This window comes from Pogona vitticeps, chromosome 5 (genome assembly GCF_051106095.1).
Source record: "Pogona vitticeps strain Pit_001003342236 chromosome 5, PviZW2.1, whole genome shotgun sequence".
NCBI lineage: Eukaryota > Metazoa > Chordata > Lepidosauria > Squamata > Agamidae > Pogona > Pogona vitticeps.
In genome coordinates, this window is record NC_135787.1 from 189808290 (window position 1) to 189833697 (window position 25408).

Consider the following 25408-nt stretch of genomic DNA (forward strand, 5'->3'; position numbering starts at 1 on the left):
GAAGAAAGCCAAATAGAAGATGGATTAACTCAATAAAGGAAGCCACACCCTTGTGTTTGCAAGATCTATCCTGTTCATGACAGGACCTTTTGGATGTCATTCATTCAGAAAGTCCCCATAACTCTCAATTAACAGCACGTAACAACAGGTGCGCGGAAGTCATCTGTTCCTGTCAGCTCCGTCTGGTGAAAAAGACTTCACAAAGTGTGTTGAGTAGATCTGGAATGGGACCCAAGCCACCTCTATGCATGCCTGGACTCATGCACCCCTTCCATTCCGGGGAAGTGATGGGAGCGGTCCTTGATTATCAGGTTTTTTTAAAGTTTCTAAACGTTCACAGTCTTGACAATGCTCTCTGGAGCTAAGTAGTTTCAAGCCCTTCTTCTAATGATCTAGAATTGGGTTAGAAAAGCTCTAACTCTTGGGTGGACTCCAGATCCCATTTGCCCCAGCCTACATGTGGTGCTGGAGGAGACTCTTGAGAGTCCCCTGAGCTGCAAAGAGAACCAACGTATCCATTCTGAAGGAAATCAACCCTGAGCGCTCACTGGAAGGACAGATCCTGAAGCCGAGGCTCCAATACTTTGGCCATCTTGTGAGAAGAGAAGACTCCCTGGAAAAGACCCTGATGTTGGGAAAGTGTGAAGGCAAGAGGAGAAGGGGACGACAGAGGATGAGATGGTTGGACAGTGTCATCGAAGTGACCAACATGACTTTGACCCAACTCCGGGAGGCAGTGGAAGACGGGAGGGCCTGGCATGCTCTGGTCCATGGGGTCACTAAGAGTTGGACATGACTTAACAACTAAACAACAACAACAATAGCCATAGTAATAGGATTGTAGTCGGCTGAAGGCTGCTGGTACTGTGATCCTTTCAAGGGGCTTTGTCCTGGTTTTACCTATGAGGGATGAGCTGGAAACAGCACAGCAAAACCCCACCTTGCACAAACTTTCCTTTCCTGCTAAGTGTTGGTTTTAACACACCTTTGCCGAGGGGCTCCTTGTGCAGGTGTTTCCTTGGCAGAAGTCCTATCCGTTCAGGGTTGAGAGAAGCGTTCAGCAGGCTGTAATGGATTGCTCGTGGTGTATTAACATGCCCTGCCATTAAGGAATGGCTGCTTTCTTCCCAACAGGAAACCCGGCCCCGGATGTCTGAATTCTCCGTGAGAGCCACCGTCATTTCTCGCTACGCTTTTACCACCGTCTCTTGCACTTTGGTGAACAGCGGCTCAGAAGCCAGAGAAGGCATCTTTGAAATGCAGATCCCTGTCACGGCCTTTATTTCCAATTTTACCATGTAGGTGAGAGTAACGTGGAGCTACCAAAAAAAAAAGGTGCAAGTGGCTAAGGGTCAAACTAGACAATAAGGAGGAAGTAGGTTTAGCTTGTTTTTCATCCTGCAATGGGATTTCCACAGACCTACAAGCCTCTGAGATCAGATTTGCAAATTAAGCCCGTGTTGACTTTCCAGCAACCAATCACAAAACAGATAGGGAAAGCAGAATAGTCGAAACAAGGGAAACCATGCGCTGTGACAAACAGACATCTTTTACCCCTTGACGGAGCACTTTTTAGAAAAATATGATAAGGGCATAGTCTGGGTTGACCCTCGGCTTCAGGTTTTTCTTTTGTCAGTATGCTTTTAGGCCTTCCCCAACAGGTTTTGGGACATAAAACCTAAGGGACAGTATATCCAGGGAGAGGGACAGGGAGAGACCCAGAGTCCAGACAATATATCCAGCGAAGGTCTAGCTTTGCGGACTGCAACAAAAGGTCCTACAACCTCATCTGCTCTCTTTCATGGCTCCAGGGTTATTGGTGATCGGGTTTACCATGGGGAAGTTATCGGGAAAGACCGGACGCATGGTGATATAGGAAGAAAGCACCGATACTCACGCCCCACAGAGGACGGGTAGGTATTGCATCTTACGGTCAACCAATCAGATCTTTCCGCAGCCCCTCTTGGGTCATTAGGTGTGGATAACTGGTTGCCTGTCCAGGGCAACAGCAGAATATGGGTGAACGTTAGGAATATTGGATTGACAAGGAGAACAGTGTGACAATCAAAGGCATTACATAGAGACAAGAGGAGCCCGGGGTCACAGGAAGACTGCAGGCAGATAAAACATTTGGCAAAGGTTCCTCAAAATCAGAAGAAGTCTTTCTCTTGGTCCCACTGCCCCAACAGGTGCGTCTGATGGGAGAAGGCCTTCTCTATGGCTGCTCCCAGACTTTGGAACTCCCTCCCACTGGAGGCCAGACTGGCCCCATTTTTGCGCTACTTCTGCAAGCAGGCCAAGACCTTTCTCTTCAGGCAGGTTCCTTTAAATGACTGGTTGACCCAGGGTGATTTTATTTTTTAAGGGATCATTTTATTCTGTGTTTTACTTGTGTTTCTAATCTTGTTCTTATTGTGGGATTTGATGTGACGTGTGTTTAATCCTTTTTCAATATCATAATAATTTATTATTTGGTTTTTAACTTTGTTTCTTTTAAGACTATAAACTGTCTTGGACTGTTCAGGAGAAAGGTGACAAATAAATATTCTAAATAAATAATAATTCATAAATATGGTGCTGCGCGGAATATGAAATTGAGTAAGGAACACCTCCTAGATTTCCCTTTCTTCCACTGTCCTTTCATGGAAAGGCCAGTTCGTCTGACTCTCTGTATTAGGCAGAAGAGAAACACAGAGCAGAAGGCAGGAGAAGGAACAGATGAACACAAGCCTTGAACAGAGGTAATGAAAAAGAGGCAGAGGGTGTGATGAGAGAGGGGAATATGATTGCACCAGAAAAGGTCTCATTTAAAGTGACTTTTCAGTCCATACAGAAATCAGTCCAGGTTGAAAACCTCCCCTGTCAAAGAGCAGACCAGCCACTGGACCAAACAGATCCAGCTTGGGCATGGATCAGGGTTTATTGATTCTCGATCTGCCATGAATAGTACCATAACTAGAAATGGGCACAAAGCAGAAAAATGGTAGTTCGCAGTGGTTCGTGGGTCTTCATTCATGGCTAACAACGAACGACGAACTCCTGGGAAAACAAACCAATTCATGGCTTGTTTTTCCAGTTCGTGCCTCGAGTGCCCCCCCCCCCGTGGTCACACCTCCTGTGCCAACCCCCCCCATCCCACGGCTTCCCGGAGTCGGCTGCTGCCTCTAACCATGAGCCCACCACCCACTTGATAGATGGAGACGTGCACAGAGCCAGCAGCCGGCTCCTGGCAGGGAAGCTGGTCCCACTGCCTCTGAGGATGGTGGTGGAGAAGGAATGATGGCAGTGGCAGGAACCTATAGGGGGGGTGATGGAGGCCGTGAGAAGGGCTGGGATGGGCATCCCATTTTGCTGGAGTAAAATGACACAGAGCGGGGGGAGAAGGTCAATCCTTTGTTTTCTTTGGGCAAAATGAGATCCCCGAATCAGGTCACAGACTGAACTGCGAACCAACCAACCAACCAGCCCGATTCATTGGTTTTTCTGAATCGTGGTTCAGTTTCATTCCCCTCTCCGAGGATCACCAAGAAATAGCTCACCTTGGACCATGCCTCAAGAGAATTGTTTCCCCATCTGATCTCACCCAGAAGTTCAAGGACAGGCAGATTCGGGGGGGGGGGGGGGGGAAGAGACAGCAGCAGCTCAATAGGACAAGTGTAAAGCTCATTAAAACGACTTTCCCTGCCCCGCGGATTCCCTTCAGAGAAATATGGGAACTGTTGTCTGTGGGCCTTCTTTCCGTGACCTTTGCCCTGTGACAGGAAAGAAGTTCTTGAAAAAACCATGGCAGGTATACAGGTCTGAAACCGGTTTAAATCTGTTGTTTAGACGTGTTTGGCTGCCAAAGTGCTTGAGGGATTATGAAGCCACTGGCATGCCTACAACCGCTTCTGATCCTTCTCAGATCATGGAAGTGATGCTTGGGAGACCACAATGGCCGGAACCTCCAGAGAGCCCTGCTGCTGGGGATTCTGGGAGTTGTAGTCCAAAGGGAAGCTTTCTTGGTTCTTTGGCCCTTACCCACTCTCCCCTACCTGCCAGTGGCTTTTACCACGGCGAGAAAAAAAATGGTTCGTTCTCTCGATGGGCTCCCGCTGTGGATGCAGCAGATGGAGAAACATCTGCAGGTGATGCATTGACCGCACTCGGACTTCTCCCAACAGGGAGAATGGAGTGGAGACCTTCAGAGCCTCTGGCATGATCCCCCGGAAGGCCGAGGCGGTTTTCCTCTTACACTACGAGGAGCTCTTGCAGAGGCGACTGGGGATGTATCAGTACACCGTCAGCATCCGGCCCCAGCAGCTGGTGGGGAAGCTACGCGTGGAGGTGAACATCCTTGAGAATTCGGGGATCAACTCCCTGGAAGTGCTGCCCCTCCAAAACAGCAGGAGCAAAGGCAACGGGGAGAAGACAGGTGAGCAGGATTCGGTGGAAGTTCTTGCATGCGGTAGAGAGAGAGGGGGGACCTTAAGGGTCCGTCTTATGTCTTCAATGCACAACCCTGCTTCTCCATTGCATGAAAAGAACCAGGAAGTGGCCTTATTCCAAGCCAGACTATGAAACCGTGTCTGCTGTCAAGTCTGTTCTGATTTAGGTCAGCTTTATGTAGGATTTTCTAGAGAGTTCCCATTCACTTCTTCTTGGGGCATCCTGGAACTGTGCAGTTTGACCAAGGCTACACAGGCTGGCTCTACTTATCAGAAGGCTCAACGGTGAATCAAACTCCCAACCTCTGGCTCTGCAGATTTAAGCCACTGAGCCAGCCAGCTGGTAGTCCAGATTATAAATGAGAGACGAAGCCTCAGGATGTAGAAAACAAAATCGAGTTCTTTATTCTGTATTCTTTAAATGGATAGTTGAAAAGCTCTGGCTCAACGCATTTCGGGGAAGCCTTCTTCAGGAGCGAGCATCTTTATACTCTTGGCACCTTTCTTTGGTCTATACCAGCTCCAGAAGTGGTTGAAAACGCCACTTCCTACTTTTGCTGACCCTTGGAATAAGCTTTTTAAAAATTGTTTGCTGAAGCCCATTGGAGGGCTTTCCATGTGAACTAAAACAAGATTTCACATACATTAAAAATTAGAAAAATTGCCGAATTGGACATACCAATTTTTTTTAAAAAAGTTTTCCTTTTTTGAAATATTTTTTTTCATCATAAAGGCATAATTTCTGGGATGCTGGTCAACTTTAATCTTTCTTTTCCCCCATTTCCCTTCCCTCCCACCCATGACTGTATTCAACATGCACAACTGGGAGAGGTTTTCGTTACTAGAGAGAACATAAATGGGAATTTAAGTACGCAAGGAGGACACAGGGAAAAGTTTTCTTATAAGCCATTTCTGTCCATTCTGCTGCTGCATTCGAAGCTCATCACGACTATTCAGGATTAATGATGTACAGTATCAAGTGGTATAACAGCCAAAACAGAGTTAAGGAGTCTATGGCACTCCAGGAGTTCTACAACTCCCATTAACCCTGATTATTGCTTGTGACGGCTGTGAATGATGGGATGTGTTGTTATGTGCAATCAAGTCGCCTCCAACTTATAGTGACCTGTGAAGGAGCCATCTCCAAAATGTCCAGTCCTCAACAGCTCTGCTCAGCTCTTGTAAAATCAAGCCTATGGCTTCCTTTAGGTAGTCAGTCCATCTTGTATTCGGTCTTCCTCTTTTCCTGCTGCCTTCCACCTTTCCTACCCTTATTGTCTTTTCCAGAGAATCATGCCATTTCATGATGTGCCCAAATCGGGACAGACTCAGTGCTGTGTTTGGTGTGAATCCTGCTAAATACTGGGGGGAGCAAGAGATCCCCTGTTTCTCACCAAAAATGCTAGAATTACATCCCATTCCAAACCCCCTTTGGCCATAAAGCTGACCTTGGATCAATCACTCTCTATCCCTGAGCCTACCTCACAGGGTTGTGGTTGAACAATTGAAGTGCATGGAAGAACCATAGAAGCTTTTCAACCATAGGGCAGGATAAAATTATAAATATAGGAAGAAAAGTCATTTCAGCATCTGGGAACTGTTCTTCCCGTCTCCTCTTGGGAATCACTTTTATTTTAAGCAAATTGGGTGAGGGAAGGGAGGTTTTTCCATCCAGCTGTGCCAAACCACATAGGAAATCCTGCTGCTCCTTTACAATAGGAAGGGGGGAATAGGAGTTGATTTTTTTTTTTTTTAAAAAAAGAGCATTGGCCAAAATTAGTAGCCAGCAGGCCAAGGAAAATGGCATTTCAACACCCTGCTGTGTTTCCCCATCCGTGTCTGTGTTGTGTCTTTTAATTGCCCCCTTTGCAGGCTGGCATCCACCCAAAGCAGGATGCGATGCCCTCCCTCTGCTTGGGAAATGCTGCCCGTTTCTAACCCTGTTGGGTTCAGTGATTCAAAGGGGAGCAAGAATGCGAAGCGAAGTTCAGATTTCACAATCCCAGCCATTGTGAAAGCAGCCTAAAAGCTCTTGCGACGCATCCAGCGATACTGGACAGACTGGGCTATTCTGGAATCTGGAGCATTTTTTTTAAAAGGAAATTCATAGCAGCCCCGTGCCCTATTTCCTTGCTTTTGGGGGGGGGGATGAATTAAAAAGCTTCTGTAAAAACTAATAATTCTGGATAGGATAGAAGAGCAAAAAGCTTCCTAGGTTTCTGCACGCAGACTCCTATATCCTGCCCCAGCAACTTTTCCACTGATAGGAAAAAGGTTTGTCTACCCTTAACGTAGGAAGTGTGTTGGGTTTTTCTCTGCTTTGTCTGAACCATTTGGCAGTCCACGGTTGGAAACAGGATGCTGGGGAATACTGTATAAACCCTGGGCCTGATCCAGCAGGGTTTTATGCTCTGTCTTTCTGGTAAGCCCCAACCCTACTTGTTTTTGTGTACATTCTGAATGCAGGGAACTGAACCCAGACAGGCATCTCTCATTTAAAAGGGGAGAAATGGGAAAACGTCCAGCCACGAACACGGATAGCGAAGGTGAGGGTTGCCAAATTCCTCTGAGAAGAAGCAAATTCAGCATGCGTCACCAGTGAGGTTGCAAACGTGCAACCCCAGCTGTTTGTTTTCCCTTAGCAGGAAATTTGCAGGCAAAAAATAATAATAATGTTTGGAAAATCATTTGCTGCGCCAGGCAGGTGTGGGGATTTTTATTTTTTTTGCAAGAAGTGAAATTGTTGTTATGACCTACAATATGGTTTTGACTGTCACCAACAACAGGGTGAGCAGGAAACCGAAGCTAGGAGGTTTCGCCCTTTTGGGTGACCTCTTTCTGGAAATCATTAGATACTCGGAATTCCCCTGCCCTAAACCAGTGGGATGGCTAGCTAGATAGCTCAGTGGTTTAGGTCTCTGGCTAAAGAGATGGAGGTTGAGAGTTCAATTCCCCCACTGGGCCTTCAGCAAGAAAAGCCAGTCTGTGTAGCCCTGGGAAAGCTGCAGAGACCCAGAATGATCCCAGAAGAAGGGAATGGTAAGCCACTTCTGAATACTTTTTACCTGGGAAACCCTGGAAAGGTTTGCTGGAAGTTGGAATCAACTTAACAGCGCACAGCTATTATTAAATCAATGGGATACCCTTCTCTTCTCATTTTTCTTCTTCTCTTCTGTCTACGAGTGCCGTCTTCCCATTTTGAGCTACATTTCTGGCAGAGTTATAATGCACACACAGATCTCAGTCCTTCTTCAGACGCCATCCAGTGAGGGGTACATGGATTTCCAAACAGTTAGCACATCCCCAGCTGCAGGTCTGAGCTGACGGTTCGCAACCATGCGTGGAAGATGTTGGCAGGAGAAGCAAGAACGCCCTTCCTCCTGCTTGGATCCTGGCAGGAGAGAAAAGATAGACTTCATATGGCTCAAGGGCTAGTTAAAAATGAGTATGGATTCTTAAGTGTATGTCTAGGAATCAAAGCAAGGCAGAAAGTGGCCCTTCCATGCCCAGGTATGCATGGGCCACTGGAATGGAAAGACAGCTGAAAACTGCTTTCGAGGGTGCACATGAGTGGCTTTTGGGCAAAGATCACAGGGCTCACAGAGGTTCCAGTCCAGCCTGTGACTCTTTTGCTGCCTCCCCCCCCCCAGAAGCCCATTCCCACTGGTTCTCTTGGTGGTTCAGCCCTTCCCGAAGGGGATGGATTTCTTCTGCCAGCAGCTGGGAACTCCTGACGATCTAGGGTAAGGTGGACCACATGTAGTCCCTGGGCCATTCTTTGCTGTCCCCAAATACTCACCACCCAGAAATGCTGGGTAGAGTTCATTGACCATTTGCAGGCTGTGTTTTTCAGTCCTGGGAACCAGGCCTTGTTAAGTTTTAGACTTTCCTCTTTTTTGTTGAAGTTCTGCTGGTGTTGATGGAATTCAATGGCTTCCCTGTGCAGTCTAACATAATGATTACTGGTGTTGTCCAGTACTTCAGCATTTTGAATTTCATGTCCAGCTTTTTTTAGGGCATATTCAGCTACTACTGATTTTTTCGGTTGTTTTAGTCTGCACAGGGAAGCCATTGGAATCCATAAACACCAGCAGAGCTTCAACAAAAAAGAGGAAAGTCTAAAACTTAACAAGGCCTGGCTCCCAGCACTGAAAAATACAGCCTGCAAAAGGTCAATGAACTCTACCTAGCCACAAGGACCATGGATCATTGCACGAAAAGATCAGCTAAAGACACCCATTAATCACAGTGACAGATAATCTCTCCCCCTTATCACAACAATACATCCTCAACAAAAACACACTGATCACCATCATCACCCTATCTCCTGAAAAGGACAAAAGCTGTTCCCACAGTTATAAATACTCAACTATCCAACAAACAGCAACAGAGCATGGATAGAGTTCCTACTCCAGTCCTCTGAAGATGCCAGCCACAGAGACTGGCAACATGTCAGGAAGAACAACCTTCAGAACACGGCCAAAGAGCCCCAAAAACCCACAACTATTATTCGTTCGTTCATTCGTTCGTTCGTTCGTTCGTTTGTTTATTTATTTATTTATTTATTTATTTAGCTTATATGCTGCCCAGTCTACCCAAAGGTCTCTGGGCGGCTTACAACAATTAAAATACAATCAAAATACAATCAAAAGATAAAACAATTAAAATTAGGTAGGATGATGTTGCTGCCTCAGATAGCAAATTTAAAGCAGCATCAGTACAGTGCTTAGAGGGGAGAGTTATGGGCCATGTGCTCTTCCCTGGACACCTCAGCTATCCCCACTACTTTGAGGTGTGCAGAAGGAAAGCTGTCCATCACCAGTCTTACAGAATAGTTTCACCTGGTACCTGGAAAAGGCAGAGACAGTGGTGGTGACTCCAGTTCCGGGAGTGCAAGAAATCCATTCCCCTTATTTTCTTTTTGCAATTGCTATCCACGGTGCTGAACTCTATGACCAAAGTAGATTCAACAGCTTGGTTAGCTGCCATGAAGTGCAAAAGAAAACCTGGAGTGGATTTCTAACATCTCAGAACTGGAGTCATCCACCACCACTGGACAGGTGCCCTATCTTGGTTTTCCTCTCAAGCAGCCAAATAACTTGGGCCAGGCTCATCACACAGAAAATGGAAGTTGGAGAAATTACAATGGAGGATATTGAGAGTAAAAATCCGACAGAATGGCCCATCCTTCTCAGAAAGTGTGAAGAAGTTCTTACAGGCTGTCTTTTTCTCTCATCTCCACAAAGTGGCCGAAATCCTGTCGCACACTTGTAAAGTTGATGATGTCATCAGCCATAGGTGTCTAATTTAAGTCTCCTTTCCCCTTCCCAGATTCCAAGGGCCTCTGGAGTTCCATTTTGACCCAGGGAAGCCTTTGGGAACCTCAAGGCAGGCGGGGAGAGCCTTTAATACCTGGAAATTGCCACTAGCAGTCCAGTGATTTTTAGATTTTAAAAGCTTCCCTCATCTTTTAAATTAAAGAATAACATCTACAGCTGATGGTGTCATCACTATTTTTGTTGTTTTTTAGTCATTTAGTCGTGTCCGACTCTTCGTGACCCCATGGACTGAAGCATGCCAGGCCCTCCTATCTTCCATTGCCTCCCGGAGTTGTGTCAAACTCATTTCAGTTGCTTCAATGACAATGTCCAACCATCTCATCCTCTGTCGTCCCCTTCTCCTCCTGCCTTCACACTTTCCCAACATCAGGGTCTTTTCCAGGGAGTCTTCTCTTCTCATGAGATGACCAAAGTATTGGAGCCTCAGCTTCAGGATCTGTCCTTCCAGTGAGCACTCAGGGTTGATTTCCTTTAGAATTGATAGGTTTATTCTCCTTGCAGTCCAGGGGACTCTCAAGAGCCTCCTCCAGCACCACAATTCAAAAGCATCAGTTCTTCAGCAGTCAGCTTTCTTTATGGTCCAGCTCTCACTTCCATACATCAATACAGGAAAAAACGTAGCTTTCAGCCACAAATTGTTTCCAAGTTCCAATCTTTAGAAAGTCTGGAAAAGACCTCTGGACAGTGACAAATCATAAGAGCAGCCACTGCTGCAGAGCTTTGAATTTTTGATTAAATTCCTTTAGTTGTACAATAGAAGCATAGAGATCTGCAGAGGAGAAAAGCTTCAAGTTCCCCATTCTCATTTACTGGCTCTTAAGGTCTCAGCAACTCACTCTGAGGCATTTGTAGGAGAAAGAATAAAAACATATTTCTTTACTCACAGTTATAAACAGATCAACAGCAAACAAACAACGCTGCTTCCAAAAGACTAAAGAAAGGGAAAGGAACACTCAGCAGAGAGGCGGGGCTCTCTCTGAATTCAGAGGGAGGGAGGAACAATTGGTTAGTTCTGGGTAGATTGACAATCAGCCCAGCCCAAAAAGGTCCCTCCCAGCCACACAAACCACAGACAGCATGCAGGGTTATAAAAACTCCCACAGACACACAAAAAGTTTGACAGTTGTTTGCGAGTTTACAAGGCCTGATTTGCATAAATGTGTTTCTCCACCAGGTGACTCTTCCCCACCGCCATCAACAGTGATCGGACAGACAAAAACTTTAGCCAAAGTAACATTCAGTCCCAGTGTGGTCCAGCAAACCCAGATTGCAAGAAATGGCATTCTCGGAGATTTTATTGTCAGATATGATGTCAATCGAGAACTGAGTGTTGGAGATGTCCAGGTACAGTGTAGATTACCTACTGATCATCTCAGGATGCGGAAAAACATGTTTGGCTTCCCCTTTGATTTCCTTAGAAAAATATAAGTTCTATATCAACTGAGATTTCCGTCAAAAACCTGCACATTACCGGAACTTGCAGTTTGCTTTTGCAGAGAGAAAAAAAGTGCATGACAAAGAAAGGAGGGTATATATTTGAAAAATGTACACAAACACATTGGCTGAAAACTTTTTGTCAGACACCAGTAGAGTCGACCCATTGGGATTTACACAAGCGTTGGCTTGTGGTTCAGCCATTGATTCAGTAGATGTACTCTGCTTTGAAACTAGCAGTTGATCTAGGCTATTAACTAATGGGTAAAATGAGAATAATGAATACATTTGCACATGGATGTAGAAAAATGTGTACATTTTTGGGGAAAATGTCATCAGGTATACTGAAATGTCATGTAACTGATTCTGGCAATGGAAAGCACACTAAGAAATTATGATTAAGATCATGTGGAGTTGCCCAAATGTTTTTACATGCTACAGAGCCAGCTGGCTAAAGGGACTTCAAGAGCCACACAAGGTTGTTAAGAATTCCCCATGTGGCTCTTGACAATTTCAGACAAGATGCAAGAAGAGATGTGTGAAGAATTTGAACCCCTTAAATTGTCACCTGTTTTGACACCACAATTTTTTTTGTTCAACTGCAAATCTTTTCCCCATTAAAAAATTTATAGGCATCAGCACAGACAGCAGCTGTTTTAACTAAAAGTCAATTGAGCAACAGTATGACATGCTAATAGGAGACTGAAACTCTATTCTCATCTAAGCTTCTGGCATTCATTTAGACATGAGAATTGCTGGCAGAGGAGAGGATGGGATTGATGATCTACCAAATCATTGTTAAATATCTGAAAATAAATCCTTCATGATCTATGGATGCCAAAATTCTTCGGAAACACTGACAACTACTTATGTTAAATTACAGTGGGCAAACCATTGAAACTGCAGTAGCTGGGTCTCCATCTTTTAAAGATGGTGCTCTGCTGAGAGATTTCAATGGCTATAGTAAAACTAAAATGCCCCTTTGTTATAATTTGTCTTTTTAGCTGTATCTTTTTTTCATTCCTGCTGCAAACTGTCTTGGGTCCAGTACTGGCAAGATGTAAACAAAACAAAGAGCTATTTGGCACGAGGTTCAATACAGATGGGATGCAGAGCTGAATGTCTCCTTTTCATCCCACCAGGTTTTGAACGGATATTTTGTCCACTATTTTGCGCCCAAAGATCTCCCTCCGCTCCCCAAGAATGTTGTCTTCGTGCTCGACAGCAGCGCCTCCATGGTGGGAACAAAACTCAGGCAGGTGAGAAGGGTTTCTTTCTATCTTTCTCACATCCCCTAAGGAAGAATGAGGCCAGAGGCATGATTCAGAGTTGTGGAGGTGATGATTTGGTCATAATAACGGGAGAAGCCTGGACGATAAGAGGGCGTGGTGTTCTTTTGGTTTGACTGCTAGCGTTATTTCACTTCCTTCGGGCCCCCTAAACACACTTAGAAGTTAAAAGCGATTCCTGGAGCAACAGGAAGTGCGGTTTAATGGTTAGAGGTTTGGAATGAGGTGTCAAGATTCTAGTCCTCACCAAACCCTGAAACTTATTGGATGACCTTAGGTTGGTAATTCTTGTCCTGGCCTACCTCACAGGGCAGTTTCAAGGATGATGGTGGAGTAGGCAGTGAGCAGCTGGTTCATGGAGGCCATGAGGGCATGGTGTCCCCCTCAAGCTGGGGGCACAATGCCCTGTCTACTCTTGCCAGCCTCCTAACCAGACGCCCTGCTTGCGTTCTCTTCCTGCCACACTTTAGCCTGATCACATTCAGTTGATGTGCACGCAGGTGGGTGCAGTAAAGAGAGCGGACAGGAATATATATTTTTAAAGAATAGATAGCTGTGTTAGTCTGTGCTGGCATATCAGGCAAAACAAAGAAAAAATACAGTAATTTAAAAAAACAAAGAAGACAAAAACATTGCATTTTAATGTGAGTTTTCATGGTCCAAAGAAGTGGACTTGTCCACAAAAGCTGATGGGTGCACCAACATTTTTGTATTCATTTTTTTAAATTTTTCTTCTGGTTTTGCCTGATGGGAGAAAAATTAATTTGTTTTAAATGGGCTGGAGAAGAGCTTTGCGGATACCCTGGATGGCCAGAAAGAGGAACAAGGGGGTCCCAGATCAAATCAAGCCTGAACTCTCTCTGGAGGCAAAGATGTTGAAACTGAGTAGCTGTCCGACTTTGGGCCCATCCTGAGAAGGTAGGATTTTCTGGGAGGGGGGGGACAATGGTGTTGGGAAAGGTGGCCGGCAGTAGGAGAAGAGGAAGACCAAATATGAGATGGATTGACTCAATCAAGGAAGCCATTGGGTTGAGTTTGCAAAAGCTGTACAGGGTAGTTGAGGACCTGACATTTTGGACCTTGCTTATTCATAAGGTTGCTATAAACCGGGGCAATCTGACAGCTCACAACAACAACAATGTTCTGCCCCTCCCAACACCATGGACACCAGCTGCCCCTAGAAAGAGACAAACCAGGTCCCCTACTCTGAGCTTGTTGGAAGAAAGGAGGAAGATAAACAGCTAATAAATAGCCAATTATCTACAAAACGAAGACTTCACCACCTGAGTGCCCGGTCTGCTGGATGAACAAGCAGCATCTGGTTTGCAGCACTGAATGGGGAAAGAAGGATTAAGAATAAAAAGGGGGAGGGAAGCTTTCTTCCTGCCAGGAGTTGGTGTGAACAGGCCAGCTCTGTGGGTCACAGATTAACTTCTGCAAGGGGTTTTAGTTTCCTCCAGAATTAAGAAGTATTAGCATTTTTTTGGCTCAAGGAGATCCTGGTCTTCAGTTAACCCTTGGAAACCTACACCACGATTCCAGCTCTACGTTTTGCTCTCCTTTGGTTCAACGGGGCTCAAAGTACAGATAGGAACAGTTACAGGTTTTGAACCACATTTCCTAGAATCCAGGGGCCACTGACCATTTGTAGTTCCCAAAAGAAAGCTTTTTCCCATTGCTGGCTTCAACATTGATACCTACATGTCGGGTTATGGCTGTAAAGCGAGGACGGGAACAGAAACCACACTTTTACAAATGCTCGGGTTGCCATGTCAGGGGATCGTTGAAATGTTGGGAAAGGAGAACGTTGAAAGATTGAGGGGCTTAACTTCATTAGGACACACAGTCCTTGGGGCGTGGAAGTCCAAAGCCAACTGGTGTTCACGTAAGGTTTGTATAACTGGCTGTGGTTAATTATAATTAATTGATGATGTGGTGGGCCACATTTCAATCATGTGCCTCATTGGGAAGGACAACCAAGATGTCGGTCAGCCACAATTAGCTGCGGCAAGTTGCACAAATCTTTTGCGAACCCACTGCGCGATGCTGGCTGGCGTATTAAGGTGACCTCTTATATCACAAAAGAGACAAGTGGTTTGTAACTAAGATGATGGACAGCTCAGTGGTTTGGGTCTCTGACTGTGGAGCCCGATGTTGGGAGTTGAACTCTCCACTTTCGAGTAGAACCAGCCTGTGTGGCCTTGGGTAAGCTGCACGATCCTGGGATGCCCCATGTGATGTGCTTGTTCCCCTCCAAACACTTGCCTGCCCAGCTTCTGTGACATCACAAGGCTCCACCCCCTTTGATGTCAGAAAGGCCATCCCCTCTGATAGCACAAAACCCTACCCCTAACGGTCTCAGGGTTTGGCCTTAAAACCTCAGCAAATACGATGCTATTTACCTGGCAGTTCTAGCCTAAACGCGCATCGTTTTGGAGAAAGGCAGGGTTTGGATTGAGGAATGTCAATTTACGGGTCTTTCTCCAGGTATCGAGTGATCAATTTTAGATTAGAAAAAGAGTGGATGATCAAGCAATTGCATGCAGAAGTGAAGGACAGGGGGAAACTTCATAAGATCCAAAAGCAAACAGATCCATAGAATTATTCACAGCCTACAAAGGAAACAGAACTCCAGGAAGAAAAAGCTAGAATCTGGAACTGAACTGAAATTTCTCCCAACTTTTGCTTCCCAACCTTTGCCTGCCCTGCTTCTGTGACATAACAAGGCTCCTCCTCTTGAGGAAATGCCATTTTCTTGACCTCATCACCCCAAAGAAAGAAGGGGACAAAGCAGAAAGGGCTTATCTCCCTGCTTTTCATTGCCACTCACAGAGTAGGGCCCTAGGGTCTGAGACGACCTCAGCAGGCAGAGGGCAATTTTAATTGTTGACCCAGATCCCACACTCAGAGGTCAGGGTTGCCGTGAGACTTGTGGATGAGAAGTTATGGAGTCTCTTAGTCTTGCTTTTCCCCCAGAATGGTTGAGATAATAGTTACCTAATGTTCAAAGGAAGGCAGCTGTTGGCCAGCGAGCGGAAAATGTGAATCAATGGGCATTGGAAGGATGTCAGAAGGGAGCTACTTGTCGCTTAGCCTTGACTTCATAGGATGTTTGGTGTGTTGTGGAAAACTGAGGTCAGCCAGAACAGCTGGTCTTTGTGTCTCTCTTTGAACCGGCTTGACGTCCATCTTGTGGGCAGGATGCTCCCGGCTCTCACCCCCCCCACCCCCATATGACTTAACAAAGAGAGGGACTGTGTGGTAGAAAATGTCGCTGATGCCACCATTCCCATCTGCGGAGGTCCTTTGAGGGACTGAAGGTCATGGGGTCAGCTTCTGGGAATGACCACGTCAGCCCTTTTGGCAGCTGAAGGAGCAGACTCTATTCGAGTTCTCCTAATTGGTTCCACTACAGTGTGATGCCTGGAGGATCGGGAATCATAGGCCAAAAATACAACTTCTCCAGGCTCTGTGAGGGAGGCAGATGCTTTATTATAATAATCATCATCAAACTGCAGAGCTGGAAGGGACCCTACGGATCATCAAATCCAGCCCCTGTCAAGGAGGCCCAGTGGGGGAATCGAACTCCCAACCGCTGGCTCTGCAGCCAGAGACCTAAACCACTGAGTTATCTAGCAGCTCTTTGTGATACTTTTTTCTTGACTGAGGCCTTGGAGCCTCATCTGTCGACAAATCTAATCTCCCTGTTACTAATTTCCCACAATACTCCAGATACCCACATAAAGAAGAGGGCATTGTGGGGAAATTAAGAGGAAGTACCTGGCCTCAGGGCTGCTCGTTCCCACAATGCCCTGGTCTTTGTGTGCGTTTCTGGAATATTGTGGGAAATTAACAGGGAGGTTATACTTGCTGCTGCGTAACTCAGCAGCTTAGGTCTCTGGCTGTGGAGCCAGAGGTTGGGAGTTTGATTCCCCTCACAGTGTCTCCAATGATCCATAGGGCAACCCCAGAATTTCAGAGACAGTCCTTCCTCCCTGTTTAAACCATGAATGGCCTACGCCAACCCTGACTTTCAGCAATGTTACCTTCGTAGTGCAGTTTTTCCGACCACAATAATTCCATAAGAACCCTTCCCAGTCAGAGCAAGAACTAGCTAATCTACCATCCTATTTGCTACTGTGGTCAGTTGGATTCTTCTCAGAAGCCTATGGGGAGAGTATGAGCAGAGCTTGAGAAAGGAGGGATCCTTTTTCCTGACTACAGCCCCCCCCCAGAACTTTTGTTGTTGTTTAGTCATTAAATCATGTGTGATTCTTCGTGACCCCATGGACCAGAGCACGCCAGGCCCTCCTGTCTTCCACTGCCTCTTGGGGTTGGGTCAAAGTCATGTGGGTCACTTCGATGACCCTGTCCAACCATCTCATCCTCTGTCGTCCCCTTCTCCTCCTGCCCTCACACTTTCCCAACATCAGGGTCTTTTCCAGGGAATCTTCTCTTCTCATGAGATGGCCAAAGTATTGGAGGCTCAGCTTCCGGATCTGTCCCTCCAGTGAGCTCTCAGGGTTGATTTCATTCAAAATCCCCAGAACTAACCAGACACAATTGAAAAACTTGGTTGCTGAAGCCAAAGATAGCTAGTGGCTCAAGAAGGCCACCCAACAAGTTCATCATAAGCAAAGATCCTGATTAAAAACAAAAGCAAAAAAACAATGTCTCAGGACTTCATCCAAGCCATATGGTTTCTGCTGTGTTAGAACACCCTGCTGTTGCAAGAGGAAAGACAAACAAACAATATCCATTGTCCTTGATAGCCCTTGGATCCAGCTTCAGGGCCACCAGCTGGAGAGAGGACTCTAGATTCCATTCCAATGTGTCATGTGTTTCGCTATGGCATCATCAGCTTCCTGGCCGGGATCATGGGGAAGCTGAATAGATGACATTTACGACTCCTTGCAAATGGAATGCTCCATCGGGGACTGAGAAGCCCCCAGTGTTTTTAGACTGGAAAAGAAGAGGATAATCGGGACTTGGCAGGGCTGCGTTGGCATCAAATACTGTTGACTTTGAGACAAGAAAGCAAAGCAAAACCTTTTAACCATCCTCAGTCTGAAGGCCTCTAGCTGAGTCGAACTATCCCCTGGCCAGGAATTACAGAAGTAGGAGATCAACCCATCTCAAAGGCTGGGTTATAAGGATGCTCTAGCGTTGGAGTCTATTAAACCCAACCTTTGGAAAAGTTGCTCTAGAAATCCTCTATTCAGCCCTGCTGCATTAGCTGGGGAGGATCCTGGCAATTCTTGTAGAAAAAAGTAACTATTCCCAGCTGTGGAAACTTGGCCAAAATCCAGATGTAGAAAAGGATTGTGTTAACTTTAGAACTTGACCTTTGGGAGTCGTTGTGGGTCATTGCTGGAAAGTAGGGATATTTAGAAAGCTGTATCATGCCTGCCTGGCTTGGGGGATTCTGAGTGACTCCAGATGTAGTCCAGATGTTCTTGGACTACACCTCCCAGAAATTCTGGCCACCACAGCTAGTGGCAATGGCTTCTAGGAGTTTGAGTCCAGTCTGGGGACCCAAGATTGAGAACCACTGTCTTAAGGTAATGATCACTCAAATTTAAAGAAAAAGAAAAAGAAACCAGAAGAACAGATCATTCCTCTAAAATAAGCTCAGTAGTATGGAACACCAAAGTTCCTGGAGAAATTTTGTATGGAGCAAATTTTTGTAAGCCTTGCTGATTTAAAGGAATTTTGTGTGTGTGTGTGTTGTTTGCCATCAAATCGGAACAGACTTACAGAGACTCTAAAAGGGCTTTCAAGATCAGTGAGATATTTAAAGACCATTTTTACCTGTTCCACTCCTCCAACGTGTTTCCATGGCTGAGTGGGTATTCAAACCCTGTTCTCTGGAGTCCTAATCCACCACTCTATCCACTACACCACCCTGGGACCCCAAAGGTTTGAAGCCCTCTGTTTTCTCTGAACAGGACTGGAGGAGGAGGGACAACGTGTACTTTGTCAAGATCCTCTGTTCATCATAGGCCAGGGATAGGGAAACTGTAGATGATTTTTGGGCTACAGCTCCCATAATCCTTGACCATTAGTTCTTCTGGGATGCTGCTAATGGACATTGGAGTCCAGGTTGGAGTTTCCCATCCTGATCATGGTGAGATATCAGAAGAAGATAGTATTTCATGTAAATATACCCCTGATCCACTTCCTCTCCAACTTTTTCTTTGCACATAGATCGTATGAGGTGACCCTACTTGGGAGTCAATGTCCACACGTGCCTCCATTTCTTGTGTACACTGTGACAGTGTGTAGGGTTCAGTCCATGAGTTTGAGTCCAACCTGCAGAGGGTCTCTTGCGGTCCCCATCCTTCACACTGTGAAGAGACAAGACGGATCAGCAAATTGACCAACATGCACATATTCACTCCGGAAGTCTTATTTTGTCCCTTTTCAGACCAAAGATGCACTGTTCACCATTCTCCAAGACCTAAGACCTGAGGATCACTTTAACATCATTGGCTTCTCCAACCGGATCAAGGTTTGGCAACAAGACCAGCTCGTGCCGGTGACTCCAAACAACATCAGAGATGCAAAGATCTACATCCACAACATGTCACCCACTGGAGGTAATCATGGCCCCAAGAGGGATGGGTCATGGGTTTTCCCCCCAACTTTGTATACAGATGTATGGTGCACAACCCCTAAATGCACATATGTATCATCAGTTCAGTGTGCTTTATTTATTTTGGGACAACAGGCCTTCAGCTGATGCATGAAACAGAGGTTCAAAAAGGGTAGCTTTCATCAAGAACAGCATCTCTAAACTGTACCAATTGGTTTCTGTATTTCATAAAGTATATGAAAGCACACAGAGCTTCTTAGATTAGATTAGGCACTCTTCAATCTAGAGAGACTATGGTAATGTGCTCTAAATAGAGAGCATTTGGAACAGCATCTAGTGTGGCTGAGAAGGCCAATTCAAGAGTGACAGTCCCTTCCACATTGAAGACAAATACAATCTGTCCCCTCTCCAGCTCCCTGGTTTTGCTGGTTTCAGGACTGTCTCTTTGCCTCGGCCTGCTGGACAAGGGTCTCTTCAAATTGGGAGAGGCCATGATGCACCGCCTGCCTCCAGGCTGAATGCTCAGAGGTCAAGGTTTCCCATCTGTTGTGGTCCATTTCTAAATCCTTCAGATCCTGCTTGCAGATCTCCTTGTATCACAGCTGTGGTCTCCCTCTAGGAGGCATCAGTAGGTTAAATGTTTTTGAAGATAATGCCCTTCTGACCTGCAAGACACACTTCACTGCCTGCGGAGGGAGAACTCATACCAGATGCTGCGCTTATCTACTGCTCTACTGCTGCGTAACAAGATGGAGGGAGATGGAGGATGGAGGAGGAAGGTGGGAGGAGGAAGGTGGGTACATAGAATATGCAGAAGGAGGAAGATGGGAGTGTCCTGGAAGCAGAAATGCAGTGTACTTAACCCGGGTCATTGGACCACCCACAGAGGCTGCACGCGCCCATAGAGGAGCAGGGGAGTCTGGAGAACACCCGCACTGCAGGGGAGAACATGTAATATTGACACGGACTCAAGTATAAGCCGAGGGGGTGTTTTTTCAGCAAAAAAAAAATTGTGCAGAAAAACTAGGCTTATACTCGAGTATATACAGTATGTCTCCACCAGCATCACCCTACAACACACCCACCACTGTTGATTTGAAATGATATGGGTGATCACATGTGTCAGAAAGAAAAATCAAGCAAACACGCCATCAAAAAAGTAGCCCCTTCTGGTGAACCAAAAAAAGGTCTCAATGGCTGTGGGAAAGCGCTGGGCTGGTTCAGGAGTACTTGTACATCGTATAGTCGCTGGAAGACATCCATCTCAATGTTGGGACAAGCCAAAGGATGAATCACAAAGTGGTCGCACCTTGAGTTTCTTTGTAGCATCATTCCTTCATAATTATGGGAGCTCATAATCAGTAGAAATAGAAATCTACTCACTACTGATGCAACCTTGTTACAGAATCTCTAAAAGTGTTTTCTATGTAAGGATGTCAGTCTTTCAGCTTCCTTTTCCTGGATAGAGACCAAGGGGGGGGGGGGAGAGACTCTTTTCCTCTGTTCCATTTTTTTTTCCCTCTGAGAAATCTTGTGGGATTTCTTGGAAGTTTGGCAATCATTTTTTTTTCTAGGTGAAATGCAAAGTTGTACAGGAATTTTACAATTCCTACACAGAATGGCATTTCCCCTCATGTTGAATCCCCTTGGAAATACGTGAGCTGCCTCGTTGCAGTTCCTCTGCAGGACACCGTCTTTCCAGGATTCTCAAGAAAAAAAAAGATTAAGCTGTGCAGAATCAGACAGTTCCCTGGCAGAATGGTCAAAGACTAAAACCAAGATGATAAAACTGAACAGGAAGCGACGACCAAAATATAAAATAAACAGGATAAAGAGATCAGGTACTTGTTTTGTAGGAAGCCAGGAAATCTTGTTGATGCAAGCGTGTGAAGCATCCCTGGAAAGTCCTGGCATGGCAAGACTCAGAAAAGAATTGATAAGAAATTTTGCAAGCCTTTGTACCATAAATAATTCTTCACGTGCAGATCAGGAGAAACCCTATGCATCTGCATTTTCCCTAGGAGCGGAAAGTGATCTTAAGATAGAGAAAATGCTCTCCCAGCCCAAAACAACCTTAAGCCCAGACTTCTCACCAAAGCAAAAAGCAAAATGTGCCTGCTTATGTACTGCCCTATAGTGCTTAAAGCACCCTCTAGACAGTTTGCAAATTATGCTTGTTGCTGCCCCACTTTATGAACTTTGGAAGGATGGAAGGTTGAGCCAGCTATCTGAGTCTGCTGGGAATGAATGCAGGTCATAAGTAGAGTCTTGACTGCAGGACTGCAGTTTAACCACTGTGCCACAAGGATTCACCACCAGTTCTAATAACCAGTAAGGAAATTAGAGTAGGGGATAGATCCTGAGTCTGCTACTGCTCCCTTTACCAAATCCTCTATCTCCTGAACAATGTGTTAATGCTGTAGTCTCTTCCTAGGCACAAACATTAATGGGGCGCTCCAGATCAGTACCAGGATCCTCAATGACTACATCGCCCAGAACGACATTGAAGAGCGAAGCGTCTCCCTGATCATCTTCTTGACTGATGGGCGGCCCACGGTTGGGGAGACAGAGCCGGCCAAGATAATCAACAACACCAAGGATGCCATCCGGAACAAGTTCTGTCTTTTCACCATTGGCACCGGCAATGATGTGGACTACCAGCTTTTGGAGAGGCTGGCGCTGGAGAACTGTGGCATGACGAGGCGCATACGGGAGGACGAGGATGCAGCAGCGCAACTGAAAGGGTGGGTGGGAGAACATGCAGTGAGCCGAAACTTGCATTGTTTTCATTACTCTTGCTGGGCACAAGTCCAGTCAACGAATTTCTACTGAACTTAGGTAAAGCTAAATGTTCCCCCCTTGACATTGAGTCCAGTCATGTCCGACTCTAGGGCACGGTGCTCATCCCCGTCTCCAAGCCGTAGAGCTAGCGTTTGTCCGTAGACAGTTTCCGTGGTCACGTGGCCAGCGCGGCTAGACACGGAACGCTGTGACCTTCCCACCGTGGTGGTACCTATTTATCTACTCACATTTTTACATGCTTTTGAACGGCTAGGTTGGCAGGAGCTGGGACAAGCGACGGGAGCTCCCTCCGTTGCATGGATTCAATCTTACAACTGCTGGACTTCTGACCTTGCAGCCGAGAGGCTTCTGCGGTTTAACCCACAGTGCCACCACATCCCTTAACTTACTTCTGAGTAAATATGCAAAGGACAGAGTTGCATTTCATGGGGAACTGAGGTCAGATGACCCCTTACTAGAAATGTAAATTTTCTGTTTTCCCTTGAGGCAGTCACTTCTTTCAAAACTCCATGCTACAGCCATCAGACTGGCATTCTGCTTACCTCTCCTGCATCCTGTTTAACTCTCGATAACCCATTGACAAACAACAGCAAACTCATTTCCAACATGCAGAATAAGGCCAGCTCATGCTAGGAGAAACACACGTCTCTTACCTTTTCCAGCCAGCTGTATAGTTTAGTGGTTCAGGTATCTGGCTCCAGAGCCAGAGGCTGGGTATTCGATTCCCCGCCGTATGTCTTACATGCACAGCCAGCCTGTGTGGCCTTGAGCAAGCTGCACAGTCCCAGGCCCCCCCCCCCCTGAAGAAGGGAAACCTCTTCTGAGTATTCTCTATCTAGAAAACTCTGGTCACCCTAAGTCAGAATTAACTTGTTCTTGTGTGATTATTATTAATAATGTGTGGACTGTCTTGGGTGGCTCGGGAGTAAATGTCATTTTGAGAAATATGGGTCTCCGAACCCATGCTGATACAACGAAGATAGGGCAGAACCTTGTTAGCTTTTGAGTTGGAGGTGTTCCCTGAAGTTGTCTGCTATGCAGTGCTCGTTTGCGTCTCCTACACTTTGCTTGTATATTTGTAGTACTGCGCCCGGACCTTAGAAATGGAAACAAGTGACTAACCAAAAAGTTCATCCACAGGTTCTACGACGAGATCAGCACACCTCTTCTGTCCGACATCCGGGTGGACTACCCTCCAGAGAGTGTGGACAAAGTCACCCGGAATCTCTTTCCCAACTATTTCAACGGATCTGAAATTGTCATCGCCGGGAAACTCTTCAACCAGACCACCGACCGCTTACACGTAGAAGTGACGGCCAGCAACAGCAACAAGTATGTCCTCCTCAAAACGGACGTGGCCATTGACCTCACCACCAAGAACCATCTTGGAAGAGCTTCCAGCGTTGAAGACCCCACCGAGGGCCAGAACTATGTGGAGAGGACGTGGAGCTACCTCACCATCAAGGAGCTGTTGACTTCCTGGCTGAAGAGCGACGATGGGGAAGAGAAAGAATCTCTGAGGGAGAAAGCAAAGAATTTGGCCCTCATGTACCACTTTGTCACCCCCTTCACCACCCTGAAGATGAAGGAGCTTGCCCTTCAGGCAGAGCTCCCCAAGGAGGTCTACATCGGCCCATCGGTGGGTGGAGTTGGGGAGATCGTACAGGGGTTACAAGGTCACTGGGCACCTGCAGGTAAGGATCGCACACCATCCTGAACAACTGGAAACAGCTGGGGGTGTAAGCTGATCTTCTGTCCGGCAATATGTAGCCTGTGGGTCATCATTTCTTCCACTTCTGTTCTTCCGAAGTAGGCCATTGCTTCGGTAGCCCAAAGTGTGCCCGTCTATCCACAAGATGGAAGAATGCCTCCAAGCACTAGAGGCATTCAAGAGATACTTAAGACAACCCCCTGGCAGATATCCTTTGATTTATTTTCCTGCATCAAGCAGGGGGTTGGACTGGATGGCCTTAGAGGCCCCTTCCAACTTCACAATTCTGTGAAGATAGAGACAGGCCCTTTCTGGAGTCTAGGGGCTAATTTTCAGACCCTTCAAAAGCTGCAGTGGGCCCCTCCCAAAAAAAAATCCAAATTAGAAGCTGCAGGGAATTCAATTCTGTTTTTTTTCCCTCTTTTTTTTTTTTTAAAAAAACCGCTCTGCAGGGGATTTGGTTAAAACAGGATACAAGGAGGCAGTGCATCATGTTTTTAAGGAGGATCATCAGTCCTGGAAGTTTCCAGGAGCAAATATTCTCCTTTCTTTTCCAGCTATTTTTTTTAAGCAAGAAGGATCTAGTTGTTGCAAAAAGAGATGGTGGGTAGAGGATTTCCACTAGAGATTCCTTATGATGTGAAAAATGAGGATGGTACAAGTAGCTATAGAACAGTGGTTCCCAACCTTGGGTCCCCAGATGTTCTTGGACTACAACTCCCAGAAGCCTTCACCACCAGCTGTGCTGGACAGAAATTTTAGGAGTTGTAGTCCAAGAACATCGGGGGTCACAACTTTGGAATGCAGGCTAGCTCCTGGAGGAAAAAGAGTAGAAAACTGTTGTTGTTGTTGTTTAGTTGTTAAGTCGTGTCCAACTCTTTGTGACCCCATGGACCAGAGCATGCCAGACCCTCCTGTCTTCCATTGCCTCCTGGAAAAACTGTAGGTGAATGAATTAAATGTCCTGGAAGAAACATCCTTAACAGACCTCAAACATACCCTGCCACATTTTGTTGCTGTTTCCCTTTGTTAACTCATACTAACACATCCAATATGGAAATCACAACCTTACATCTTAGATTCCACCCATAAACCGTCAGAAGATGCCCACAAGCAATGCATGAAGTTCAATGGCCTTTCCCAGCACGGCTCCCGAGCAACTGGCATTTGTAGATACAGTGCTCCCAAAAATGGAGCTTCCATTTTGTGGTGGTAGCTACACATTTTTTCACAGCCTAAGTTTCCATGCTGGAACTTTGAGGGAGTGTCAACATTGCAAATGGGAGAGGTTAAAAATGGGTCGTTTCCAATAGCACATGGCAATGAACCACATGTAATTCATTTAAATGAAGCTTGGACAGTTCCTTTGGAAAGACACAACATTGAGATGGTTCTGGGGGTGGAGCCCCAGACCATTGGGGCCCACAGCAGCATCACAGGTATGAGGGTTTTCTCAGTGTTGGCATCCCATTGACAGAATTCACTTCCATCAATCATCTATACTACTTCATTTTTCAGATACTGGTTAAAACCATATTGATTTCTACCGACTTTCAAGGGATAAAGAGAGTGTTCATTCCTAGTTTGCATTGCTTTTATTGTGTTTTTCGCTGATATTTTCATCTTTCATTTTAGATATCTGCAATTTGTGATATAAGATTCGGGATGTTAAATACAGTGGTGCCTCGCATTACGACGTTAATTCATTCCAGCGAAATCGCTGTAGAATGAAAATGTCGTAAAGCGAAATTTAAAAGCCCATAGAAACGCATTAAAACCCATTTAATGCGTTCCAGTGGGCTGGAAACTCA

The 25408-nt window shown here is 45.9% G+C and overlaps 1 protein-coding gene across 1 annotated transcript in view; it reads left to right on the plus strand.

The window, feature by feature from the left end:
- Positions 1-25408, plus strand: part of ITIH5 (inter-alpha-trypsin inhibitor heavy chain 5) — a 46223-nt gene that overhangs the window by 12581 nt on the left and 8234 nt on the right. The window contains exons 3-10 of the mRNA XM_073002512.2: positions 1135-1298; positions 1812-1913; positions 4164-4414; positions 10941-11110; positions 12343-12459; positions 18917-19088; positions 21519-21828; positions 23027-23580. Of these exons, the coding sequence (XP_072858613.2) occupies positions 1135-1298; positions 1812-1913; positions 4164-4414; positions 10941-11110; positions 12343-12459; positions 18917-19088; positions 21519-21828; positions 23027-23580 (1840 nt within the window). The remainder of the gene's footprint in view (positions 1-1134; positions 1299-1811; positions 1914-4163; positions 4415-10940; positions 11111-12342; positions 12460-18916; positions 19089-21518; positions 21829-23026; positions 23581-25408) is intronic.